The 20,840-nt window shown below is 47.1% G+C and overlaps 1 protein-coding gene across 2 annotated transcripts; it reads right to left on the reverse strand.

The window, feature by feature from the left end:
• Positions 1-5,069: 5,069 nt before the first annotated feature.
• ZNF418 (zinc finger protein 418) lies at positions 5,070-20,201 on the reverse strand. 2 transcript variants are annotated; one of them, XM_033224680.1, is made up of 4 exons: positions 19,973-20,201; positions 16,842-16,968; positions 12,752-15,094; positions 5,070-5,697 (listed from the first exon to the last, which is right to left on the reverse strand). In XM_033224680.1, exons 1-3 carry the CDS (start codon positions 20,003-20,005, stop codon positions 13,281-13,283), a joined length of 1,974 nt encoding a protein of 657 aa, XP_033080571.1. In that variant the 5' UTR covers positions 20,006-20,201; the 3' UTR covers positions 5,070-5,697; positions 12,752-13,280. The 2 variants fall into 2 exon arrangements, with proteins under 2 accessions (XP_033080571.1, XP_033080570.1); XM_033224679.1 differs by having other exon boundaries at positions 16,842-16,971.
• Between the last annotated feature and the right edge of the window lie 639 nt (positions 20,202-20,840).

Genomic DNA, 20,840 nt, shown 5'->3' on the forward strand with positions numbered 1-20,840 from the left:
CCTAGCGTCTCGGCTGGGCACACTGACTCATGCCTATAATCCAAGCACTCTGGGAGGCCAAGGCGGGAGGATCACCTGAGATCAAGAGTTTGAGACCAGCCTGGCCAACACGGTGAAATCTCGTCTCTACTAAAAATACAAAAATTAGCGGGGTGCGGTAGCACGCACCTGTAATCTCAGCTACCTTGGAGGCTGAGGCAGGAGAATCGCTTGAACCCGGGAGGCAGAGGTTCCAGTGAGCCGAGATCACACCCTTGCACTCCAGCCTGGGTGACAAGATCGAAACGCCGCATCCGCATAAAGTAAAAAGAAAGGGAAAAAAGAGGAGGAGCAAGGGAGGAAGGGAGGAAGGAAGGAAGGAGGGAGGGAGGGAGGGAAGGAGCGAGGGAGGAAGGGAGGAAGGAGGAAGGGAGGAAGGGAGGGAGGGAGGGAGGGAGGGAGGGAGGAAGGAAGGAGAAAACCTAGCTGTCTCTTTACAAAAAGTGAATCCTGAATCCAGACACACGTGATTTTCCACATATCTGATCCATTAACCCTCACCTGGATTATGGCAGTAGCTTTATCTCTGACCTTTCTTCCTCTTCCCTCAACCCATAATGTGTGCACCAGAGTCCAAGTAGACGAAGCCTATAGCCAGATAGAACTGGGGTAATATCACCTCCTCACTTTGATCCATTTTATCTCTAAGCATTTCACAAACTGGTGGCAACTCCTGGGTTAACCTTCCAAGGGTGTTTACATTGGTTGACAGAAATGAGAATACCTCCATACAACCTGCCATGGCCTTAGTATCCTGGGTTTAGAGATTCTCCAGGGTCCTCGGATCAAAGGACTGAAAAAATGGCACTTAAGAGTCCCAGGGGGCCGGGCTCGGTGGCTCAAGCCTGTAATCCCAGCACTTTGGGAGGCCAAGACGGGCGGATCACGAGGTCAGGAGATGGAGACCATCCTGGCTAACATGGTGAAACCCCATCTCTACTAAAAAATACAAAAAAACTAGCCGGGCGAGATGGCGGGCGCCTGTAGTCCCATCTACTCCGGAGGCTGAGGCAGGAGAATGGCGTAAACCCGTGAGGCAGAGCTTGCAGTAAGCTGAGATCTGGCCACTGCACTCCAGCCCGGGCAACAAAAGCGAGACTCCATCTCAAAAAAAACAAAAAAACAAACAAAAAAAACCTCTCAAACAAACAAAAAACAATAAAAGAAATGGTATCTTGGTAGTGGTGATGACTACAGTCTGTAAAAAGTAGAGATTCCTCTTCAAAGACTTTCCTCTCCATCTAATTAGGAATAAATGGTAACTTCTTTTAGAAGCAAAATTTATTCAAAGATCTGTTTTAACATTCTTAGGTATCTGCTAGCTGTGATAAAAAAAAAAAAAATCTATGTACTTTATGTTCTTAGCTCCCACAATTTAGCCTAAGTATTTGCCTTGGCATGCTTACGCTGGTCTAAGGAAGCATTAAGTCATATCCTGTTCCTCTTCCTTATTTGAAAGTGTTTTTGCCTTTCTTAGCATTCCACAAGTTAATTCCTCCTTCGTTTTCCTCTGCCTTTGCCTCTTTTTAAAAAGTTCTAAGTTGCTAGCCAATCAGGACAAATACAGAATGTGAATTTGTGTTCAGCCAATGGAAACCGGAAATAGCAATAAGGTGGATGCATCAGGTTATAAATGACCCTGTCTTCTTTGTTCAGTGTACTCTCATAGCAAAACTGCCAGCGAGTGTACCGTTTCTGCAGAAAGTAAAAATGGCCTTGCTGAGGAAATTAATGTTCAAGTGCTATTTCTTTACAGCACCAAGGAACAAGCATTTCAAACAGTCCTTAAAGGTGGTGCTCTCCATCTGGTCATACTGGGCGTTTGTTAAAGCCATGTGTTCATGTCATTGATGGGAAGTTATTATCATTGATTTATCTTGAGAGCAGGGAGTGTTCTGCGTGAAAAATTAGTATTACATGAAAGAAAGAGTTGTAAATTGCAAGATACAAAAGCCTATTAATACTGACCAGGTAGGCTGGGCACAGTGGCTCACGCCTTAATCCCAGCACTTTGGGAGGCCGAGGTAGGCGGATCACCAGGTCAGGAGTTCAAGACCAGCCTGGTCAATATGGTGACACCCAGTCTCTACTAAAAATACAAAAATTAGGCCCGGCGCAGCGGCTCACGCCTGTAATCCCAGCACTTTGGGAGGCCGAAGTGGGCGGATCACGAGATCAGGAGATTGAGACCTTCCTGGCTAACACGGTGAAACCTGTCTCTACTAAAAATACAAAAAAATTAGCCAGGCATGGTGACAGGTGCCTGTAGTCCCAGATACTCGGGAGGCTGAGGCAGGAGAAACGCGTATACCCAGGAGGAGGACCTTGCAGTGAGCAGAGATGGCGCCACTGCACTCCAGCCTGGGCGTCTCAAAAAAAAAAAAAAAAAAAATGAGTCGGGCATAGTGGCACGTGCCTGTCGTCCCAGCTACTTGGGAGGCTGAGACAAAAGAACTGCTTGAACCCGGGAGGCAGAGATTGTAGTGAGCCTAGATCGTGCCATTGCACTAAAGCCTGGGCAACAGAGCGAGACTCCGTCTCCCCCACCACCAAAAAAAGTACAAAAAGCAAAAACCAATAAAACAGGCTGAGGCAGGAGAATGGTGTGAACCCGGGAGGTGGAGCTTGCAGTGAGCTGAGATCCGGCCACTGCACTCCGGCCTGGGCGACAGAGCGAGACTCCATCTCAAAAAAAAAACAAAAAACAAAAAACAAAAAACAAAAAAAACAAGAAAACACTGACTAGGTAATTATCAAACAGTTTTGACAGAAGTGGGTCTATGGAAGCATCAGTAGATGGTGAAAAAACTTAGGACCTCAGAGAAATGTTAGCACCCATGTCCAAGAGATGAAATGAAATTATGCTCAGCACATAATTGGAATGGTCAGTCTGATGGTTTTGGCTTCAAAATGAGGTTCTTCTTCTTCCTTTTTTTTTGAGACAGAGTCTCTGTTGCCCACGTTGGAGTGCAGTGGTGCAATCTCAGCTTACTGCAACCTCCACCTCCCGGGTTCAAGTGATTCTCCTGCCAGGTGCGGTGGCTCATGTCTGTAATTCCAGCACTTTGGGAGGCTGAGGCAAGTGGCTCACCTAAGGTCAGAGGTTCAAGACCAGACTGGCCAACATGGTGAAACCCTGTCTCTACTAAAAACACAAAAAGTAGCTGGGCATGGTGGCCCATGTATGTAATCCCAGCTACTCGGGAGGTTGAGGCAAGAGAATCACTTGAACCCGGGAGTCAGAGGTTGCAGTGAGTGAAGGCTGCACCACTGCATTCCAGCCTGGGTGACAGACTATGTCTCAAAACAAAACAAAACAAAACGGCCGGGCGCGGTGGCTGAAGCCTGTAATCCCAGCACTTTGGGAGGCCGAGACGGGCAGATCACGAGGTCAGGAGATCGAGACCATCCTGACTAACACGGTGAAACCCCGTCTCTACTAAAAAATACAAAAAACTAGCCGGGCGAGGTGGTGGGCACCTGTAGTCCCAGCTACTCGGGAGGCTGAGGCAGGAGAATGGCGTGAACCCGGGAGGCGGAGCTTGCAGTGAGCTGAGATCCAGCCACTGCACTCCAGCCCCAGCGACAGAGCGAGACTCCGTCTCAAAAAACAAAACAAAACAAAACAAAACAAAACAAAACAAAACAAAACAAAACAGAGATTCTCCTGCCTCAGCCTCCAGAGTAGCTGGGATTACATGTGCCTGCCACCACACCCAGCTACTTTTTGGATTTTTAGAAGAGATGAGGTTTCACCATGTTGACAAGGCTGGTATGGAACTCCTGACCTCAGGCAATCCGCCCACCTCGGCCTACCAAAGTGCTGGGATTACAGGCGTGAGTCACCATGCCTGGTCATGAATTAAGTTGGTTCATACAATCCTCCATCCAACCTCATGGGATGATAGGTAATTTTCTCACAAGGGAATACTTGCTTTCTGAAGGGAGTTGTTTATAGGTTAAGCAAAACCAATTTAAGAGCCTTCAGCAAAGTAATATGAAAAGTTTCTGCTAATTTTGCCAGGTGAGAGACAGGGTCTTGCTCTGCTGCCGAGGCTACAGTGCAGTGGGGCAATCATAGCCCACTGTAACCTCAAATCCTTGGGCTCAAATGATCCTCCTGCCACAGTCTCCCACACAGCAAGGACTACAAGCATGTGCCACCATGCCCAGCTGTTTTGATACAGACAGGTGCTGTGTTGCCCAGCTGGTCTCTATCATGCTTGATCCCTACCCTATTGACTCCAATAAGGATGGCACCACGTACAAGAAGTGAATGAGAGCCAGAGCTAGAACTGAGACATAGGGCCAGGCGCGGTGGCTCATGTCTGTAATCCTAGCACTTTGGGAGGCTGAGGCATGTGGATCACCTGAGGTTAGGAGTTCGAGACCACCCTGACCAAAATGGAGAAACCTCATCTCTACTAAAAATACAAATTAGCCGGGTGTAGAGGCACATGCCTGTAATCCCAGCTACTTGGGAGGCTGAGGCAGGAGAATCGCTTGCACCGGGAGGTGGAGGCTGTGGTGAGCCGAGATCACGCCATTGCACTCCAGCCTGGGCAGCAAGAATGAAACTCCATCTCAAAAAAAAAGAGAAAAAAGAAAACGAGACACAGGGTTTATTGAGGACTCAGATACGGGGCAGTCCAGGAGCAGCAGGCTGGACAAGAAAATCACTATCATTTGTAAGAAGCATGCAGTTCATACAGTATTTTCTTTTTTTTTTTGAGACGGAGTCTCGCTCTGTCGCCCAGGCTGGAATGCAGTGGCCGGATCTCAGCTCACTGCAAGCTCCACCTCCTGGGTTCACGCCATTCTCCTGCCTCAGCCTCCCCAGTAGCTGGGACTACAGGCGCCCGCCACCTCGCCCGGCTAGTTTTTTGTATTTTTTTTTAGTAGAGACGGGGTTTCACCATGTTAGCCAGGATGGTCTCAATCTCCTGACCTTGTGATCCACCCGTCTCGGCCTCCCAAAGTGCTGGGATTACAGGCTTGAGCCACCGCGCCCGGCCTCATACAGTATTCTCACTTATCACCCTCCACCCAGCTCAAAACAAAGGGCCTCATTCCAAGGAACAGGCCAGGGGTTCAGAAACCTCTGGGTTGGCCACTCCCAGATTCCTTTGTTTGGAACGTTGAACCAACACTCTTCTTAGACCACAGGGTCATTCTTAAGGTGTGCTTGAGTTATGACTGTCAGATGTATCTGTTATACAGTCTCGAACTCCTGGCCTCAAGGATGTGCCTTAGTCTCCCAAAATGCTGGAATTAAAGGCATGAGTCCCTGTACATGACAAGATGGGTTTTTATTAATCTCTTTGTTAGTTTCAGCAACCCAGAAGACAGGGGAGAGTATGTAAAATAAAAATGTTAGAAAATGGGCCACATTTTACAAATTCAGATTGTATCTCCAGTTAAATGAGTTCCCCTATTACTGTGTAATTCGCAAGAAATTCTCCAAGAGGGAGCTACCAATCCAACACATATTTACCCACGACTTCCACGGTGGCTCTTCTGTAAGGATACACTTGAACTCAATGACAGAACATGCAGATCATAATCAGTTCATATCTATAATCTTGGGCTGGAGGCAAATGCATATAGTTTGCCAAATATGAAAAGGTGAGGTGGGCAAAGGGAAATGCCCTTGAGATCCTTGAAAAGAAAGAAAATTCAGTTATACGTTTGATACTTAAATACATGGGACAGCACTTTGTTAAATTTCAAGATAAAAACCAAAAGCATGCCAGACAGTTACTCAACCTGTAATCTTAGCATTTTGGGAGGCCAAGGTGGGAAAATCCCTTGAGCCCAGGAGTTTTGAGAGCAGCCGGGGCAAAATGGTGAGACCTAATCTCTACAGAAAAAAATTTAAAATTAGCTGAGCATGGTGACACATGCCTATCCTAGCAAGTTGGGAGGCATGAGGTGGGAGGACAGCTTGAGTCCAGCAGGTCAAGGCAGAAGTGAATTGTGATTGTGTCACACTGTACCCAGCCTGGACAACACAGTGAGACTGTCTCAAAAAAAAAAAAAAAAAAAAAAGGGCCAGGCACCATGGCTCATGCCTGAAATCCTAGCACTTTGGGAGGCTGAGGTGGGTGGATCACAAGGTCAGGAGTTCGAGACCAGCTTGAACAACATGGTAAAACCCCGTCTCTACTAAAAATACAAAAATTAGCCAGGCATGGTGATGCATGCCTGTAATCCCAGCTACTCAGGAGGCTAAGGCAAGAGAATCACTTGAACCCTGGAGGCAGAGGCTGCAGTGAGCTGAGATCGTGACACTCCAGCCTGGACAGACAGATGGAGACTCCGTCTCAAAAAACAAAAGAACCATAAGCAACTTTCTATTTCATTGCAGATGGGAGTATTTTTCTATTTAGTGACAGACTTACTTAATCCATTTATGCCAAAAGATACTATATATATATATATATATATATATTTTTTTTTTTTTTTTGAGATGGAGTGCAATGGGATGATCTTGGCTCACTGCAACCTCTACCTCCTGGGTTCAAGTGATTCTCCTACCTCAGCCTCCCAAGTAGCTGGGATTACAGGTGCCCACAACCATGTCCTGCTAATTTTTGTATTTTTAGTAGAGAGGGGTTCCACGTTGGCCAGGCTAGTCTTGAATTCCTGACCTCAGGTTATCTGCCCGCCTCAGCCTCCCAAAGTGCTGGGATTACAGGTGTGAGCCACTGCGCCCAGCATAATCTTTTATTTTTTTCAGACAAGGTCTTGTTCTGTCACCCAGGCTGGAGCACAGTGGTGTGATCATAGCTCAGAGCAGCCTTGATTTCCCAGGCTCACGTGATCTTCCGACTACAGCCTCCTGAGTAACTAGGACTACAGGAGCACACCAGCACACTCCACCATTTTTTTTTCTTGAGTTTCGCTCTTGTTGCCCAGGCTGGAGTGCAATGGCACAATCTTGGCTCACCGCAACCCTGCCTCCCAGGTTCAAGCGATTCTCCTGCCTCAGTCTCCCCAGTAGCTGGGATTATAGGCATGTGCCACCCCGCCCAGCTAATTTTGTATTTTTAGTAGAGACGGGGTTTCTCCATGTTGGTCAGGCTGGTTCCAAACTCCTGACCTCAGGTGATCTGCCACCTTGCCCTCCCAAAGTGCTGGGATTACAAGCATGAGCCACTGCGCCTGGCTTATTTTCTTATTTCTTAATGTAATGGAAAATAAACAAAATTCATTTTTGTGAATTTTTTTCACAAAGTTCATTTTTGTGAAGCAACACACATGAAGAGACACTTTACCTAATAAGAAATAACTATGTATTTTAAAAATGCATTTTTTTTTTTTTTGAGACGGAGTCTCGTTCTGTCGCCCGGGATCAAGTGCAGTGGTGCAATACTGGCTCACTGCAAGCTCCGCCTCCTGGGTTCACGCCATTCTCCTGCCTCAGCCTTCAGAGTAGCTGGGACTACAGGCACCAGCCACCACGCCCGGCCATTTTTTTTTTTTTTTTTTTTTTTTTTTTTTTTAGTAGAGACGGGGTTCCACCATGAGGATGGTCTCGATCTCCTGACCTCATGATTCGCCCCCCTTGGCCTCCCAAAGTGCTGGGATTACAGGCGTAAGCCACTGCGCCTGGCCTAAAAAATGAAAATTTAAAAGGCTAACCAGAATTCTCAGACACTGACGGTAGGAATACAAAAGGAAGTAATCATTTTAATTTAGGTCAGTTTGGTATCTTTTTTTTTTTTTTTTATTTTTTCAGAGTTTCGCTCTTGTTGCCCAGGCTGGAGTGCAGTGATGCGATCTCAACTCACTGCAACCTCCCTCTCCTGGGTTCAAGAAATTCTCTTGCCTCAGCTTCCCAAGTACTTGGGACTACAGATGCGTGCCACCATACTCAGCTAATTTTTTTAGTAGAGATGGGGTTCCACCATGTTGGCCAGGCTGGTCTCAAACTCCTGACCTCAGGTAATCCACCCGCCTCAGCCTCCCAAAGTGCTGGGATTGCAGGCATGAGCCACCATGCCCGGCCCAGTTTGGTACTTCTTTTCTTTTTTTTTCAGACAGAGTCTTGCTCTGTAGCCTAGGCTGGAGTGCAGTGGCACGATCTTGGATCACTGCAAGCTCCGCCTCCCGGGTTCATGCCATTCTCCTGCCTCAGCCTTTGGAGTAGCTGGGACCACAGGCACCCGCCACCTCGTCCGGCTAACTTTTTGTATATTTAGTAGAGACGGGTTTTCACCATATTAGCCAGGATGATCTTGATCTCCTGACCTCATGATCCGTCTGCCTTGGCCTCCCAAAGTGCTGGGATTACAGGCGTGAACCACCACGCCCGGCCTTGTTTTTTTTTTTTGAGACGGAGTTTCACTGTTGTTGCCCAGACTGGAGTGCAACAGTGTGACTCGGCCCACTGCAATTTCTGCCTCCTGGTTTCAACTGTCTCAGCCTCCCAAATAGCTGGGATTACAGGCATGCGCCACCACACCCAACGAATTTGTATTTTTAGTAGAGATGCGGTTTCTCCATGTTGGTCAGGCTGGTCTCGAACTCTCAACCTCAGGTGATCTGTCCGCCTCCACCTCCCAAAGTGCTGGGATTATAGGCGTAAGCCACCACGCCCAGCTAAGCCACCACGCTCAGCCTGGTATTTCTTTTTTTTTTTTTTTTTTTTTGAGACGGAGTCTTGCTCAGTAACCCAGGCTGGAGTGCAGTGGCCAGATCTCAGCTCACTGCAAGCTCCGCCTCCTGGATTTACGCCATTCTCCTGCCTCAGCCTCCGGAGTAGCTGTGACTACAGGCGCCCGCCACCTCGCCTGGCTAGTTTTTTGTATTTTTTTTTTTTTTTTTTTTTTGAGACGGAGTCTTGCTCTGTCGCCCAGGCTAGAGTGCTGTGGCCAGATCTCAGCTCACTGCAAGCTCCGCCTCCCGGGCTCATGCCATTCTCCTGCCTCAGCCTCCCGAGTAGCTGGGACTACAGGCGCCCGCCACCTCGCCCGGCTAATTTTTTATATTTTTTAGTAGAGACGGGGTTTCACCTTGTTAGCCAGGATGGTCTCGATCTCCTGACCTCGTGATCCGCCCGTCTCGGCCTCCCAAAGTGCTGGGATTACAGGCTTGAGCCACCGCGCCCGGCCAGTTTTTTGTATTTTTTTAGTAGAGACGGGGTTTCACCGTGTTAGCCAGGATGGTCTCGATCTCCTGACCTCGTGATCCGCCCGTCTCGGCCTCCCAAAGTGCTGGGATTACAGGCTTGAGCCACCGCGCCCGGCCAGCCTGGTATTTCTTAAAAAGTTTTACCTACCATGTGACTCAGGCACTGCACATGGAGATATTAACATAAGAGGAGTAAAATATATGGATATGAAGAATTATATTCAAATGTCTGTATCCGTATTATTTATAACAGACAAAAGTGAGAAGCAAATCAAATATAAACAGATGGATTAATATGCAAACACTGATGTTTCACAGCATGTCATACTTCTTAGGAATATAAAAGGAATGAATCAGTCATATATCATCACTAATAGCAAAATAAATGACACAGTAGAGAACCCAAAAATGAAAAGAGGAAATAGTTTAAGATATCATTCATATAAAATTTCAGAAAACACAAACTAATCTGTTTTAAAGCATACTTACTAAATCAATGGTTGTCTGAAGAGCAGAGAGGAACATCCTATTAAAAGGCTCAGCCATGCACAGTGGCTCACACCTGTAATCCCAGAACTTTGGGAGGGCAAGACAGGTGGATCACTTGAGGTCAGGAGTTCGAGACCAGCCTGACCAACAGGGTAATACTGTCTCTAATAAAAATACAAAAAAAGTAGCCAGGTGTGATAGTACATGCTTGTAATCCTAGCTAATAGGGAAGCTAAGGTGGGAGAATCTGTTGAACCCAGGCGATGGAGGTTGCAGTGAGCCGAGATGGCGACACTGCATTCCAGCCTGGGTAACAAGGCTCTAGGTAGGACAACATAGTGAGGCTTCATCTCTTTAAAAAATAATAATAGTAATGCCGGGTGCAGTGGCTCACACCTGTAATCTTCACTTTGGGAGGCCGAGACAGGTGGATCACTTGAGGTCAGGAGTTCGAGACCAGCCTGGACAACATGTTGAAACTCCGTATCTACTAAAAATACAAACACTAGCCGGGCGTGGTTGTGCATACATGAAGTCCCAGCTACTCTGGAGGCTGAGGCAGAAGAATCGCTTGAACCCAGGAGGTGGAGGTTGCAGTGAGCCGAGATCACGTCACTTCACTCCAAGCTGGGCAACAGAGTGAGAGTCTGTCTCAAAAACAAAACAAAACAAAACGAAGCAGGCATGGTGGCTCAAGCCTATGATTCCAGCTACTCAGAAGACTGAGGTGGGAGGACTGCCTGAGCCCAGGAATTTCAGATTACAGTGAGCTATGATTATGTCGCTGCACTCCAGTCAGGTAACAGAGTGAGATTCCGACTCCAAAAAGTAAATAAAAAACAATAGGCTCCAGGTAAATATGAAGGCGATGGATAAATTATACTTCCAAGGGTTTCTTTCTTTTTTGTTTTTTGAGATGGAGTCTCACTCTGTCGCCCAGGCTGGAGTGCAGTTGCGTGATCTCGGCTCACTGCAAGCTCCACCTCCCGGGTTCAAGCCATTCTCCTGCCTTAGAATCCCGAGTAGCTGGGACTACAGGCATCCACGACCACGTCTGGATATTTTTTTTTGTATTTTTTAGTAGAGACGAGGTTTCACCTTGTTAGCCAGGATGGTCTCGATCTCCTGACCTCGTGATCCACCCGCCTTGGCCTCCCAAAGTGCTGGGATTACAGGCGTGAGCCACTGCGCCCAGCCATTTTTTTTGTATTTTTAGTAGAGACGGGGTTTCACTGTGTTAGCCAGGATGGTCTCGATCTTCTAACCTTGTGATCCACCCGCCTCAGCCTCCCAAAGTATGGGGATTGCAGGCGTGAGCCACTGCACCCGGCCACTTTCATGGGTTTCTATGAAAGTCTAAACTTCTCACACGGTACAGTTTAAATATGTATAGTTTACTGAATGTCATTTATTCCTTATTATGGCTTTTAATAATTGGTTCAAAAGAAAAATGTGGGCTGGACATGATGGCTCAGGCCTGTAATCCCAGCACTTTGGGAGGCTGAGGGAAAAGGATTGCTTGAAGAGTCTGAGGCTGCAGCAAACTATGATCTTGCCACTGTACTCCAGCCTGGGTCACAGAGCAACACCTTGTCTTAGAAAATAAAAAAAAAGGCCGGGCGCGGTGGCTCAAGCCTGTAATCCCAGCACTTTGGGAGGCCGAGACGGGTGGATCACGAGGTCAGGAGATCGAGACCATCCTGGTCTACACGGTGAAACCCCATCTCTACTAAAAAATACAAAAAACTAGCCGGGCGAGGTGGCGGGCGCCTGTAGTCCCAGCTACTCGGGAGGCTGAGGCAGGAGAATGGCGTAAACCCAGGAGGCGGAGCTTGCAGTGAGCCGAGATCGCGCCACTGCACTCCAGCCTGGGCGACAGAGCCAGACTCCGTCTCAAAAAAAAAAAAAAAAAAAAAAAATGGATTTTCTATTATTTTTGACAAACATGCTTGACAACTATACAAAATCTCATGTCCTAAGTGTGGCAATGAGTCTCTGTGGTAGCAAATACTGATTGAGCCAGGAAGGTCATTTTCACCTGATTAGACTGGAACACTGGTTGGTCACAAAGACCACATCACTGGACTAAGAGATCTCCTTTCTCCCCATCCTCTTCCTCCTGCCAGTGCAGGAATGGCCCTGACATGAACAGTTGAGAAAAGGTACAGGAATCCATAAATCTTTTATATTATTTCCTTTGACAATGGCCTCAGCTACACAAGATTCATAATTACAGAGGTTCTGAGAATTTCTGTACCTGAAGGTCCACCACACACAGTAACTGAATCAATGTGGATGTCCTTTTGAATGACGTGCATTCCAACTCTGTTCTTGCAGTGTCCTCCACTGCCTATAAATGCAGAAATTCTATAAATTATGATTTCCTGTTATAATCTCATAACCTGGGACACCACCCTATGAAACTCTGGATATCAGGGCACACGGCTGCACTGCAGGATCTAGGGAACAGATTTCCCTCAGCAGTACTGAGCAGAATGCAATATCCCTTGTAAAAGACAGAAAAATCTCATGTTCATCTCAGAAGCACCAGAGCATGTCACAAACACTGTTCCCTTCTCAGGTTGATCTATAAACCCAGAAATTATTGGAGTATCTAGTCAACAAATAAGGACCACAAAGTTCTGGAGTCTTTGGAGGCCTTGGGCAGCCATGAAAACTATGCCACAAGTGAAGAGACAGTATATTCTGTCATCATACTGTCCCCTCTGAGGCACTCAAAGTCCAGTGATCCCAACAAAAGTTGTTTGCCCCTTTAGGACATCAGAACCCACTTGTTTCTGAACCACCCCAAAGAGTAAATACAACTCTCAAGATTGAAGGAAGCTTAAACAATAAGGCCTTAGTCATTGCGCAAATCAGAGCAATGGGAGGCAGAATGTTCTTTGGTTGGAACTTAAGAGGCTGAAAAATTCCACTTAAAGAATCACATGAGACCCATAAGGTCCCTGAAAAAGGTAGTCCATCTTTTCAAGCTGACAGAAGACTCCTCTGGTCCAGTACTGAGATAGATCCATGGTCTCACTCATCAGAAATAAATGAGAAAGGAATGACAGCCAAAACTACTCACCAATTCCTCTGGCCAATGAAAGACAACCAAGGTTTACTTCCGGAACATCATGGGGTGAGTGAAAGATGCACGGTGAACACCTGCCTCATGACTGACATAGAATGGTTGCCAGATAACTGGCAGTCACATAAGTCTGGCAAGGGAACACGGCAGGGTGAAAAATGCCATGCAGCTCTAACATAATCGAGTTTATGCAGATGCTGTATGTATGTCATTCAATATAGGCAGATGGCTCCCTCATAAGGCATCTCCTCCAGTGTTATGTTTTACAAGAAGTAATATTTCCTATACGTGTACAGTTTCCTTAAGAGAACAATCTGTTATCCGATGAGAGAAGGTGGAAGGCTTTCTCACATTCATCGCACTCAAGAGGCACTTCTGCAGTGGAAGCTCTTCTGTATGTAATAAAGCAAGACTTCTGCATAAAAAATATCCCACGTTTGTCACACTCATAAGGTCCTGATCCAGTAAGAACCCTCTGATCAAGAGGATACACAGGGATTTAGCTAAAGAATTTCCCAAATTTCTTTCACTTGTAAGGACTTTTTTCTGTGTGAACTCTCTGATGTCGAAGGAGAGAAGAGCTTCGATGAAATGATTTTCCACATTCACTGCACTCATAAGGCCTTTCTCCAGTGTGAACTCTCCTGTGTTCAGTAAGACTGAACGTTTCAGCAAAGGCTTTCCCACATTCACTGCACTCATAAGGCTTTCCTCGAGTATGAAGTCTCTGATGTTTAAAATGCGCAGATCTTCGAGTAAATGTTTTTCCACATTCACTGCATTCATAAGGCCTTTCTCCAGTGTGAACTCTCCTGTGTTCAAGGAGACTGAAGAAGAATTTCCCACATTCTCTGCATTCATAAGGTCTTTCTGCAGTATGAATTTTCTGATGTCGAAGGAGGGAAGAGCTCTGATGAAATGACTTTCCACATTCTCCACACTCATAAGGCCTTTCTCCAGTATGAACTCTCCGATGTCGAAGGAGGGAACAGCTTTGAGGAAATGATTTCCCACATTCACTGCACTCAAATGGTTTTTCTCCAGTGTGAACTCTCTGATGAACACGAAACCCAGAGCTGTCTAGAAATGATTTCCCACATTCATTACATTCATATGGCCTTTCTCCAGTGTGAACTCTCTGGTGTTCAGTGAGGTGGGACTTGCCCCTAAATAATTTCCTACACTCCCTACACTCGTAAGGCCTTTCTCCAGTGTGGCTTCGCTGATGCTGAATGAGGTTGCCCTTTCGACTAAAAGATTTCCCACATTCTCCACACTCATAAGGTCTTTCTCCAGTGTGACCTCGCTGATGGTTCCTAAGGTGTCCCTTTCGACTAAAAGATTTCCCACATTCTCCACACTCATAAGGTCTTTCTCTAGTGTGAACTCGATGATGTTCAGTGAGGGTGCCCTTTTGATTAAAACATTTTCCACATTCTTCACACTCATAAGGTCTTTCACTAGTGTGACCTCGTTGATGTTGAATCAGATTGCCCTTCTGAGTAAAACATTTCCCACATTCTTCACACTCATAAGGTCTTTCTCCAGTGTGAACTCGTTGATGTTTAATGAGGGTACCATTTTGACTAAAAGATTTCCCACATTCTCCACACTCATAAGGTCTTTCTCCAGTATGAACTCGCTGATGCTGAACAAGGCTGCCCTTATGACTAAAAGATTTCCCACATTCTCCACATTCATAAGGTCTTTTCCCAGTGTGAACTCTCTGATGATTACTGAAGCCATCATATTTGATAAAGGATTTCCCACATTCGCAGCAATAACATTCTTCTCTAGGGAGAAGTCTCTGCTGTTGAACAAGTATGTGTTTGGTGCCAGAATGTTTCATGCATTCTCCACAGCTGTAATGAGTATTTCCCCTCTGAAAGGGAGACTCACACTCAGGTTTGCTGTTTGACTTCTCCCCAGTGTGAGTGGCCTCCTGCTGCAGTAATCCTGAGCTGGGCAAAAAGTCCTTCCCACTCTGAATGAAGACAGATGACTCCTCTGACACATGGAACTTACACCTCTTCACAAACAATGCTTCTTCAACACTGCTTCTACAGGGTTTCTCTCCAAGGTACTGATTCTGGTGCTGATGGTTTGAACTATCATACAATTTATTCCCCCATGCCTCACACCTGTGCAGTTTCTGCTTGTGATGTGTCCCCTGATGATCTCCCAAGTGCAAAATGTCTTTCAAGATTGCACCACACATTTCACAAGAGTGGGCCTTCTTGGGAGACACACCTACCCTAGGAGTGTTGACCTGAGACACTCTTTGTATAGAAATGTTCTGCTTAGAAGGTGCCTCCTCATCTTCTGATCCACACCAATAACCTGAAAGCAAGAAAATGCTGATGAGTTCAAGTTAACTCTGGTGGGAAGGCACAGCCCACCCACAAGCATGTCTGACAAACCGAGGAATTACTCCATGGAAATATTTGCAGGAACAGAATGAATGTTGGCTTTATGTGGAAGATGAGGCTATCATTAATGGGCTATAAAGGTCACAGAATGTAGGCACCATGATATGAAGGGCATAAGCATACATGAACACCGAGAACTGAGCCAGGGTCTACAATTCTTTTTTTTTTTTCTCTCTCTCTCTTCTTGAGAGACAGGGTCTCACTCTGTGATCCAGCATGGAGTGCAATGGGATAATCTCTGTCTCCTGGGCTCAGATGATCCTCCCACCTCAGCCTCCACAGTAGCCGGGACCACAGGCACATGCCAATATGCCCAGCTACTTTTTATAGAGGTGGGGTTTCGCCTTGTTGCCCAGGCTGGTCTCAAACTCCCGGGTTCAAGAAATCCGTCCACATCGGCCTCCCAAAGTGCTAGGATTACAGGTGTAAGCCAATGTGCCTGGTGTATAACTCTTTCCTTTGCAAACCACTTGTCTGCAGGAAATTATCTGATGACATGTTAATGCTACACAGAAGGCTATGTTCAGGCCTAAGAAAATGATTACAACAGCTCTTGCTCAGAACAGTTTAACAATTTGTATACACTTGCTAATACACAATGTGTATGCCAGTATCGGACAGCACTCTGGAAGGAAACATGAGAAAATAAACAGTTGAGATGTGGAGTCCAGAGACTTGAAGATTCGTTGGGGGATGGATATCAGAGTACAAGTGACAAGGTGTACAACTGACAAATTCGAGGCTCTCAAGAATGGAGAAGACAGAAATAGTAAGTGCCTACTGGCCACAAAAATACTAGTCAAATAGAATAGCTTTCTGATATGATTTGAATAAAATCTCAAACTCATGCCCTCCCACCAGGTGCCACTCCTCAGCGACAGGTTCCCTCTCAGCACATCAGGCTGAGTATGGATTCAGTTGCCTCTTCTGGAGCACTGAGGACTCTCCATCCCACCACCAAGATGATTAAGTACATGGAACCTGGATGGCATAAGTACTAAGGCAAAGATAAGGCAGAACTGGGGCAACTAGCCTCTGTGGCAGCAAATACTGATAAGCCAGGAAGGCCATTTGCACCTGATTAAACTGAAATGCTGGCTGGTGACAAAGGCCACATCACTGGACTCCCTATCCTCTTCCTCTTGCCAATATGTGCTGGGTACTTTTCAGCAACAGTGGCTCAAAACATGACAACACACAGGAAAGGAAATTAATTACTAAAAACAGAATTTCTAAGGAGGGTCTTGCCTTTGGTCTATGTAGGCAGTGACAACATGAGAGATGGCAATTCCTGCCACAGGCAGGCATCAAGTAATGTCAGCCAAAGGAAGGAAGTAGAACCTGGACACACAGGAGTCTCAGATCTGGACCAAGTCAAACAGCGAGGGGACAAGCAAGGTGAAATGCATTAGATTGATTACAAGACACCTGACTCTGACTCCTTCCCTGAGAGTCTGCAGCAAAGCAGGTATTGGGACTGCTCAAGGAGAGAAGGTAGTACACAAACCTCAGACCTACAAATCACAAAACCTACCCAGAGAAGTAGAGAAGGAAGCTGTGCCCAGGGTCCCAACATGATAAAAACAGTCTTGCCAATGGGAAAAAATGGGAAGGGCAAAGACTTATTCAAGAAATAGGAGAGGGTGTGAGGAACTTACCCAGGGAGGATATAAGTACCCAGTTCTCCAGCATCACATCATGGTAAAGGCATCTCTGAACCTCACTAAGGAGACTCCATTCTTCCTGGGAAAAGTTCACAGCCACGTCTTCAAATGCCACAGTGCCCTGCTATGATGGTAACAGATGAAACCACAAACAGTTCCTATGCTGAGGTACCACAATCCACCTCTCCCACATCCCCACCCCCTTGCCCATCCTCCTCCCAAGATCCTAAGCACAGAGGAGAGACTAGTCCACTGGTGCCTTTGTCTCTTTGTGAGCCCATGGGTCACTCAGTATAGCCATCAGCAATTAATAAGTAGGGGGATAATAGGGATCTATGCTGCACTTTTTTTTTTTTGAGACGGAGTCTTGCTCTGTCACCCAGGCTGGAGTGCAGTGGCATGACCTCGGCTCACTGCAACCTCTGCCTCCTGGGTTCAAGTAATTCTCTGCCTCAGTCTCCCGAGTAGCTGGGATTACAGGCACCCACCACCACTTCTGGCTCATTTTTGTATTTTTGGTAGAGACAGGATTTCACCATCTTGGCCAGGCTGGTCTTGAACTTCTGACCTCATGATCCACCGCCTCGGCCTCCCAAAGTGCTGGGATTACAGGCGTGCGCCACAGCACCTGGCTATGCTGTGCTCTTAACATAAAAGGGTCCACCCCCTCCTGACAGCCAATGCTTCTGGTATATCCAAGCTCACATAAAGCCCAATGCAGTTGCCTGGGTCCATTAGACACACTCCCCTCTCTAAATACACATCCTTCTTTTTTTCTGAGACAGAGTCTCACTCTTGTTGCCCAGGCTGAAGTGCAGTGGTGGGATCTCAGCTCACTGCAACCTCCACCTCCCGGGTTCAAGCAATTCTCCTGCCTCAGCCTCCCAAGTAACTGGGATTACAGGCACCTGCCACCACACCTGGCTAATTTTTGTATTTTTAGCAGAAATGGGGTTTCACCATGTTGGCTAGGCTGGTCTCTAACTCCTGATCTCAGGTGATCTACCCGCCTCGGCCTCCCAAAGTGCTGGTATTATAGGAATGAGCCACCACACCCAGCCTTACACACCATTCTTTAGACAGCACAGGCACATGCCATGGCCACCCCAATGAGACATCCCCCAACCATCAGCCTCTTTTGAGCCTTAACACAAATTACAGTTTTGGTTTCTTTTAGTTAGGTTCTCCTCTGGTCGCCCAAGCTGGAGGGGAGTAGTGTGATCATGGCTCACGGAAACTTCAAACCCCTTTTCCCAGGCCTCAGCCTTCTGTGGAGATGGGATCTTAACATGTGCAACATCAACCACTTTCTTTTAAGAGCTGGGGTCTTGCTAACTTGCCCAGGCTGATCTCAAACTCCTGGCATCAAGCAATTCTCCCACCTCAGCCTCCCAAAGTGCTGAGATTACAGCATGAGCCTTGAAGCCTGGTCAACAACTTAAAGTATTTTAATCCCCTTCTTTTCCTTCTACTGCTCTGAGTGGGATTCTCCCCTTAGGGTTATAGTGTTGGGGAAACAACTGACACCTGAGAGTACAGATGCCATTAACAGCAATTTCAAAATCAAATAACTCACAGCCTGGCAGACAGGGCCACATGGGGGTTGCACTGTGGACAACAGAGGGAAACCAGGGACTGTGTTATGCACACTTTGTAGGATGGAAAGGGTGTGATAGCCCCTGATTTCTCAAGAGGGTTCCACTGACTTGCTTAAATAATTCTGAGTAGAAATGGAACTGAAACCCAGAACAAAGTATAATAATCAGAAACTGTGCCTGATCCCTTAATGAAAAGGGTTGTTAGGCCAGGATACATTATCCAATAGAACAGAGTGGGAAGGGGGTTTGCGCTCAGGCCATTTGAGGTCATACAGTATCACCACACATCAAGGTGGCCCATCACATTGGGCTTTCATTTTTGGCCTCATGCCACAATGTGGCTGACAGAATTCAGCGTATGCTTGCCAAATTCAAACAGGATCCAATATTACCACAGAATTCTCATGGTTCCCAATAGCAATGCAGTTCCCAAGTCATTCTGTGAAAGCCTTCTTGCATGGCTCCACACCCCCACAGAACCAGGTGTGGCTTCAGATATCCATGGCCGTATTCCAGGACATCACAAGCTAGAGAACATGTGAATGGAGAATAAGGCCAGTGAAGGAATGGAACACCTTCCAGTTCCCTCTGTAGGTTTTTTTTTTTTTGCCAGAGTTTCATCTTGTTGCCCAGGCTGGAGTGCAATGGCTCACCGCAACCTCTGCCTCCCGAGTTCAAGCAATTCTCCTGCCTCTGCCTCCGAGTAGCTGGGATTACAGGCATGCGCCACCATGCCCGGCTAATTTTGTATTTTTGTTAGAGATGGGGTTTCTCCATGTTGGTCAGGTTGGTCTCGAACTCCCGACCTCAGGTGACCCGCCGGCCTGGGCCTCCCAAAGTGCTGGGATTACAGGCGTGAGCCACCTCGCCCGGCCCCCTCACTGGGTTCTTTAAGTGCTTCTGCAGCCAGGAGTGTCTGAGGGGAAGGCAGACGTTACAATGGGGATCTGATAAGCTGAGGTTTCCTTGAACCTGTTCTTATCGCTGGAGCCAGGTGACCTCGGAGTGGTTGTCTGATCTGCATGTCTCAGGGCAAAATGTCATCTCTACCACCTATGTGATCTATCAACAAGGGAGTCAACCTCCCAGAACGCCAAGGTCCTCATTCCCTCTACTATGTTCTTCCTTTGACCTTTGGGAAACATTAAAAGCCTGGACTTGGATCGCATCCCTCCTTTCTTCGAAACTCTCCATGGCTTCTAGCGTCTTCACAGTGAATACACAGCCCCCAGCCTGCTCTTCCAAGAGAAGCTTCGCCTCACACATTGTTCCCTACGGGCGCCTGTGAACCCCCGGTTCCATCCTCCCGGGTCCGTCCAACTCCAGGCCATTGCCCGCGCCGGCCCCTGTGCCTGTCGCTCTACCCACCGCTTCCCATAGGTGTCAGAAACAGGGACCTCTCCCGCGAACGCCTCAGTATCCCGACGCCGGGTCCGGGCTGCAGACCTGTGAACAGTCGCCGCCCGCTCGCTGCTTTAGGACTCGGGTTAGGATGAGGTGACCTGAGGACAGGGAAGGCACAATTACCTGAGCCGGGAGCCTCAGTGCGGCCGCCGCCATCCGAGTACGGGGGGAAAGCACGGCCGGGAGAGGCGGGCGCCGTTACGGGGCCTACGATCCGCCTCTGTGCAGCGAGAAGGACTCTTCTCCAACTTCTGGGTTCAGACACCGCGGTTCGGACCCACAGCTCCAGCGCCTCTCACCTCACAAACAGCGCACACACACCCAACATGAACCAAAATGGCCGCTACCAGTGAAGGCTGAGAATCCCGCCACTACGTTACGTGCGCACACAGAAACGCCTTTATTCTGAGCCCTTACTGGTTCTGTAGCGCTGTCATTCAATGTAGAGCTTTCTGGGTAATGTAGTTCCCCAGGTTCCAAGGTAGTAAAGGTGCCGCTTCCCAAAGGCGCTTCTGCAGAAGTCCCAGCTCCACCTCAGGGGGCTCATTAAAGCGCGCATCCTTTTAGGGCAGAGGATGGTCTCGCCCCTCCTTAGAGGCTATATTGAGATTCCTGGGGAATCCCTGTTTGTAACTGACCACCCAAGTGTTTGCAAAAATATTAATTCACATTTTTGGAAATTTAAGCTCCCAGGCGCTAAAAATATTGTGAATGCTCCTAAAAGCTACAAATCCAAATTCGTGTATCACTTTATACAATCGTTTAGACACAAAATGCCTGCACTGGAAGCAGAGACTGATAAACATTACTGTGTTATAATTCACATGAATGCACTCTTGTTACCGGATGGAAAGTCTTGACTGTGAATTGTCCAGGTTGTTGGTGCAGTGAACAAAGAAGTGAACAAAACGCACAAAAAAAGCAACGAAAGAACGAACCAATGAAAGCGATTTATTGAGGTGAAAGTACACTCCACAGAAGTGGAATGCAG

The sequence above is a fragment of the Trachypithecus francoisi genome, unplaced genomic scaffold (assembly GCF_009764315.1).
Source record: "Trachypithecus francoisi isolate TF-2019V2 unplaced genomic scaffold, Tfra_2.0 Lachesis_group12, whole genome shotgun sequence".
NCBI classification, from domain to species: domain Eukaryota; kingdom Metazoa; phylum Chordata; class Mammalia; order Primates; family Cercopithecidae; genus Trachypithecus; species Trachypithecus francoisi.